This window comes from Podarcis melisellensis, assembly GCF_964234715.1.
Source record: "Podarcis melisellensis genome assembly, chromosome: 6".
NCBI lineage: Eukaryota > Metazoa > Chordata > Lepidosauria > Squamata > Lacertidae > Podarcis > Podarcis melisellensis.
The window spans coordinates 3,803,395-3,809,994 of record NC_138538.1 but is presented as its reverse complement, the minus strand read 5'-3'; the positions used below and the strand labels follow the sequence as shown (position 1 = coordinate 3,809,994).

General features: G+C 46.9%; 1 protein-coding gene across 4 annotated transcripts in view; it reads right to left on the bottom strand.

Moving 5' to 3' along the window:
• Positions 1-1,113: 1,113 nt before the first annotated feature.
• RBCK1 (RANBP2-type and C3HC4-type zinc finger containing 1) overlaps positions 1,114-6,600 on the bottom strand; it is a 29,376-nt gene continuing 23,889 nt past the window's right edge. For all 4 annotated transcript variants that reach the window (XM_081916990.1, XM_081916992.1, XM_081916991.1 and 1 more), the window contains exons 12-13: positions 4,444-4,587; positions 1,114-1,774 (exon numbers count right to left, since the gene is read on the bottom strand). In XM_081916990.1, the coding sequence (XP_081773116.1) occupies positions 1,694-1,774; positions 4,444-4,587 (225 nt within the window). In that variant the 3' untranslated portion in view covers positions 1,114-1,693. The remainder of the gene's footprint in view (positions 1,775-4,443; positions 4,588-6,600) is intronic.

The following is a 6,600-nucleotide window of genomic DNA, read 5'->3' as shown; positions in this document are numbered from 1 at the left end:
AGGGGAGTCCCCTTTGGCCTGATCCCACAGGCGGCGTTCTCCAAATGAGCTTGCTTGAAACGGCTTCTGCATGTGACGGAACAAGTCATCTGCTTTTCATGGGGTTGACCCTGCGATGTATAATAAGGCTGCCCCAAGAAGCAGCTGCTTTGAACAATCTCTGCCTGGAGGCAGGCCTGCTTTTTAAAAAGTCTGCTACCCCTTTCTTAGCAGCAGCCGGTCAGATGCCTTAAATACTCCACCGTCAGTCAGCGGGATCCATTGCTTGTCTGACTCACATGATGTTTAAGAATTACCGTATTTTTCGCACCATAGGACGCAGTTTTTCCATCTTAAAAACTAAGGGGAAAAGTCTGTGCGTCCTATGGAGCGAATGCAGGGGAGGGGGAGGCAGGCAGGAAAAGCCCCCAAGTGCGGTTCTTGCAGGCTTTTCCTCTAGAAAAGCCTTGGGCAATCTCTCCAGCCAGGAGGAGGCTGAGCAAGGCTAAAGAGGAAGCCTGGGCAGCGAGCAAAAGGTTCTTCAGAGCTGTTAAGGCAGGAGAGAAAGATCTGGAATGTGATCATCTGCCCACACAAAGGTGGTCTTTCAAAAATAGCTGTTTTAGAACAGCGCTGATGGGAGCACTTCAGCTTTTCTTTCCAGGTTTGCAGTCAAAGGTTTTTAAATTGCCCCAGACCAAACATTTACATGGCTGGGAATCAGCAAATGCCCAACAGCAAGACAAGGTTGACTGGTGGGTGCATTTTAACACCTTATCTCCTAGCAGTTTCTTAATTTTATGGAAGCAGTTCTTCCTTCCCACAATGAAAGCAAAAGAAAGAGAAAGGAAATACTCCAATTCCCCAAACCCGGAGCAAAAAGAAAACCCTTTGTGTTTGAAATCAATCCAGCCGCCTTCTTTTTTAATTCTGCACCTGCCTTAATTCTGTGCCCCCAGGATGGATGATAATCCATTTTACGCTTTTATCAAGCCTGTGAACTAAGTTAGGCTGAAGGAATCTGGGGACACTGGACTGCTAAACCCCAGAAACAAAGCCTCACTAACCCGGTCCTGAGCAATACAAGTTACTATTGCAGTTCAACTACCTGCGGGGGGAAAACGCAGCGACAGGTTTATAAATAACTTTTATTAGGGCAAATCAAGTAAAAATTGTACACAAAACCCAGCATATTTTGTAGTGGAACTCAGTGCCGACAAGCCTGGTTCTAATGCCCCATAGGGCAACGCCCCATCTGGGATAGGGGTCAGAGCTTAGCTAAGCACCTGCAGCTTGGCAAGAACAGCCTCTGCTCCTACAGCCTTGGAAGGACGCAGAATGCAATGCTGCCATAGGGAAGGGAAGCAGGAAAAACTGGTTGTAGAGAAAGGAGCAAAAACAGCATCTCTCCACGGACATTGCAAGAAGCCTGTCTGCACGAGGACTACAGTAAGAAGTCCAGCCTGCCCTCAAACCCAGTAAGAGACCAGCATTTCCACTCAATCCTTTTGCCCAGCCCCACATATATGGGAAGCAAGTCGTCTTCTCTATGGCGCATGAGCTGAGCCTGTGAGTCTTGAACTTCGCTGTGCCAGAGCCACTCCAAAAGCCCAGGCTGTCCCAGAGCTCAGCTTGACGTTCGCTCCGGACTTCCATTCCCCTGAAGCGAGACAGCCTCTTCTTCCAGAAGTTCAGAGTTCTCCCCCCCTCTTGTTTAATGGCAGTTCTGACAGTTGGGGTGGCAGGGGGCTCCGTTCAGCTTGCAGCGGCAGCCCCCGCTGGTATCGCCAGAACCCTGCGGGGGAAGGAGGAGGAGACAGAAAGCATTGAAACAGTGGGCAGACGGCGGGTACATAAGGAAGAGATTATCTCACAGGGCTGGAGACGGAGGAAGCGATGGGAGGGTCCTGATGAGAGTGCAAGGACAATGTAGGTCTTCCTGCACAGGAAAGGTCAGGGTCCAAAAACAAAGCGGGTCAGGAAATTGCCAGACAGGAAAATGGGGAGAAATGGGAGGAAACCTCCTGTAGGATTGCTACTTTCGAAATTCTCCTTCACGCGATTATGTGGGAAATTGCTTCCTTCGAAGTTAAAAAAACCCACCCTACTTATTTGTGCATTGTCACCCTGTAGTCAATATTCTAGTTTTCCTTTTCGGAGCTAGCCGACTTGACTGGAAGAGTCCGTGACCAGAAGGAGGAGGACTATCGGGAGGAATGGAGGAAATTTAAAGGCTACTTAGCTAAATATGTGAAGATAATTTAAATTGGAAAGCTTGCAAATACCAGATAGGCTTAGGATTTAAATATGGAATGTGATGAATTAATATGTTTAAATGCAGAATTGGATAGAAAGAAAGAGGTTAAGTGATTAAGTTAATTTTAAGAGAAGATTGGTTTTGGAAAATCGTTTAAAAAGATATATATTGAAATTCAACCAGGGGGATACGAGGAAGTCACTTAACAATGATACTAAGATTGGTTTAAATAAGGTAATGATTTATGTTTTGTTTTTTTAATTGGAAAATCAATAAAAAATTGGAATTTCCCCCCCTAGTTTTCCATCTGGATTCTCTTATTTGGGTCAGGGAAAGTAGGAGAGAAGGAATGAAGGGGCCTAGCTCAGTAGAGCACATTGGGATGCAGAGACTTCTGCTATTCCTGCACTGCAAGGGGCTTGGACATCTTGATATTTTGGATATGCTTCATGCAACAGTTTTGCACGCCAGAGCAGTTCCAACAGTCCTTTGGTTCAAAGGTGAACACAGCAGGCCTCATCGTACGCAAGACCAGAAGCCGTTCCCAGCCACACAGTTCTCTCAAAAGACACCTGATTGCATCCCTTGGGCTAGGGTGGCTGGACAGGATTCTTGGTCTGCAACATCAGGGCTGTGGAACAGCCCTGGGCCATCGCCAGCCCTCTCCTCTCATTAACTGGAAGTTTCCCATCTCGGCTTTCCCACACCTGCACAATCAAGCCACACAACTTCAAAAACCGAAAAGACAGAGAACTACAGAATTAGGGCATGCCATTTCAGGAATGAAACTTAAATGATTGCAAATAACTTCAGTGCAAAATATGTTTTTTGGGTTTGAGGAATTCAGATTTGCTATTGTTTTTGAGACTGGGCAACATTTAGTGTGGTAAACCCATATATGATTATAAAGCACATAAGCTGCTCTTGGAAATTTTTACCTTCTGAAAGTATGTCACCTAGCCTAACTCCCACGCAAGGCAGTAACTTCTTGAAGGCATCTGGTTGGCCACTGTGGGTACTAGATGCTGGACTAGGCTGGACTTTTTGTCCGATCCAGTAGAATTTGTCTTACATTCTTACAAAGCTTGGATTGAAGCGGCCGCCGAGACCACATAACACCAGCCTTGAAAGACCTACATTGGCTGCCAGTACGTTTCCGAGCACAATTCAAAGGGTTGGTGATGACCTTTAAAGCCCTAAATGGCCTCGGCCCAGTATACCTGAAGGAGCGTCTCCACTCCCACCGTTCTGCCCAGACACTGAGGTCCAGTGCTGAGGGCCTTCTGGCGGTTCCCTCATTGCGAGAAGTGAGGTTACAGGGAACCAGGCAGAGGGCCTTCTCAGTAGTGGCTCCCACCCTGTGGAACGCCCTCCCATCAGATGTCAAGGAAATAAACAACTATCAGACTTTTAGAAGACATCTGAAGGCAGCCCTGTTTAGGGAAGTTTTTAATGACTGATGTTGTAATTTGTTTTTAACTTTCTGTTGGAAGCCACCAAGAGTGGCTGGGGAAACCCAGCCAGATGGGCAGGTTGAAATAATAATAATAATAATAATAATAATAATAATAATAATAATAATAATAAAGTCATACCTCAGGTTACAGACGATTCAGGTTGCGTTTTTTTGGGTTGCGGACTGCCGAAATCTGGAAGTACTGGAACGGGTTACTTCCGGGTTTTGGCGGTCGCGCATGCGCAGAAGTGCTAAATCGCGCTTTGCGTATAAGCGCCGAATCGCAACCTGCGTGTGCACAGATGCACAGACGCAGGTTGCGAATGGTGCGGGTTGCGAACGTGCATCCCGCATGGATCACGCTTGCAACCTGAGCGTCCACTGTAATTATTATTAATATTAAGCTTCAACAGTCAACCAGTTTCTTGGGAAGAGCTTATCTGTTGCAACACCTTCAACTCTGCTCTTGCAGCCTGCAAGTCCTCACCACGGTCCTCAGCACCTAAACAACCAGATGTTGTAGTCCAGGTGTTTTGGAGTACAACTCCCATCAGCCCCAGCCGGCACGCGCAAAGGTTGACAACGATTGCAGTTGAGGTTCCTGCTGTCGCACAGCCCATGCCCATCCAAGCGGATGGAATCTTTCAAAGCCAAATCCGTGAATGTGTTGGGGGTCTTAAAGGACCCCAGAGCCCACCACACACCGTTAGAAGAGAATCCGCTCTCTGCCACGCGCTTGATCAACACATACCGCAGGCCCCCACCGCGGCCCTTTAGTCACCCAGCAGATCTCCGTGTGGCAGACAGTGCATCGGATCCAGTCACAGCCGTCTTTCTTCTGCACGATAATCTTGCATGTGGGGCAGTGCATGGCCTCCCCTTTCTGAACCATGTTCTGAAAGAGAAAGCATGTTTAGGTTTGCCTCTTCCAACAGAGAGGGCAGGGACAGGGGCAAGGGGGTGATGGCAGGTGACTGCATGGTGCAGACTGTGCCAGAACTGGACTATTCACACTCCCAGGGTGGGTGGTTGTTGCATGGATGGGTCTAGAAATAATAATAATAATAATAAATTTTATTTATAACCAGCCCTCCCCAGCCAAGACCGGGCTCAGGGCTGCTAACACCCGATATAAAAACAATTGATTGAACTACAACTTAACAACAAGATTAAAACACAACATTAAAATGCAGCCTCATTTCAGTAGGAACTCAAATCAAAAACTTTTTGGGGGATGGAAACGTCAAGTCTTCACCAAGGCCAACCATCCAGATTGGGCCAGAAAAAAGCCAGGGAAGTCCCCAGGTAGGAGTTCCATCACAGAAGGAGAAAGGAAAAAGGAAAGAGGGGAAGGGGATCAAGTTGATTCCAAGCCAAAGGCCAGGCGGGACAACTCTGTCTTACAGGCCCTGCGGAAAGAAATCAGATCCCGCAGGGCCCTGGTCTCATGAGGCAGAGTGTTCCACCAGGCCGGGGCCAGTGTTGAAAAGGCCCTGGCTCTGGTTGAGGCTAGTCTGACTTCCTTAGGGCTCTGGGACCTCTAGGGTGTTGCTATTTATGGACCTTGAGGCTCTCCGTGGGGCATAGAAATCCCCAAACTCTTCCAAAACGATATGTGCATGCTGCAAATCAGCTGGGATCAGCATGCATGTGCAAACCAGATCACCAGGCTTTCCCTGCCCTGAAGGGTGATGGAATCGTCTTGATGTCCGGGCCCAATTCAAGGAGCTCATGTTTTTAAGGCCCTGAGCAACTTTGCCCCCCAAATAACCAAAGGTGTCTCCATCACTACAGACTTCTCAGGTGTTAAGCTACGTGGGGGGTGGGGGGGCTCTCTTGGTCACCCGGCCCCTCTCAGAAGGGACAGGCTGGGACAGAGCCTTCTCTGCAGCAGCCCCTAAGTCGTGGAACTCCCTCCCCACAGAGGCACCCTGAGCCCCTGCACAGCTTTTGCCATACAGTGAAGCCACGCTCTTTACTTTGCCCTTTCACAACTGAGGGGGTTTGTGAGAGCCACCTCTTTTGCTGAATTCACTGCTCTCTTCCATTTTGAACGGTTTTGAATGTTTGATAACTGCAATGGTTTTATCGGGGGGGGGAGGTTGGAATTGTATATTCTACTGTTGGAACCCATCCTGGGTGGGTAGGAAATCTTATGAATACATGAATACATCAAGCTGATCTACTGATTCGTGTTATATACATACATACATGCATATATATATGTGTGTGTGTGTGTGTGTGTGTGTATAAAATAAATACATTTATGAGAAAACAAATGTACATACAAGTAAACAAACATACAATCAATCAAACAAACAAATAACGGAAAAATCAAACAAACAACCACACCATAAGATACAAGAAGATTAATATAATTATCATCATACAGTGGTACCTCGGGTTACATACACTTCAGGTTACAGACGCTTCAGGTTACAGACTCCGCTAACCCAGAAATAGTGCTTCAGGATGAGAACAGAAATCGTGCTCCGGCGGCAGCAGGAGGACCCATTAGCTAAAGTGGTGCTTCAGGTTAAGAACAGTTTCAGGTTAAGAACGGACCTCCGGAATGAATTAAGTACTTAACCCGAGGTACCACTGTATACGCTCCTGATACTGAACACAATTATAAAACTTATAGATAATAAATTTAAAACTGACTTCCAATTAATCTCACCGTATTTTAAGATTCATGATACATTTTTGCATGCATTTCGTGAATTTTTCATTGCTGACTTTGCGCTGTTTACCACCCTGCTGTTTTTTTCCTTAAAGTTGGAGCTGCCAACATTTTTTGCAGGTAAAATGAACAAGCTAACAGCTCTCTTTCCCAGCTACTTCATGAACCGGGGGGCGGAGGACTGCTAATATACTGTGTGGGCCTGAACTTGGGGGATAACCCTCT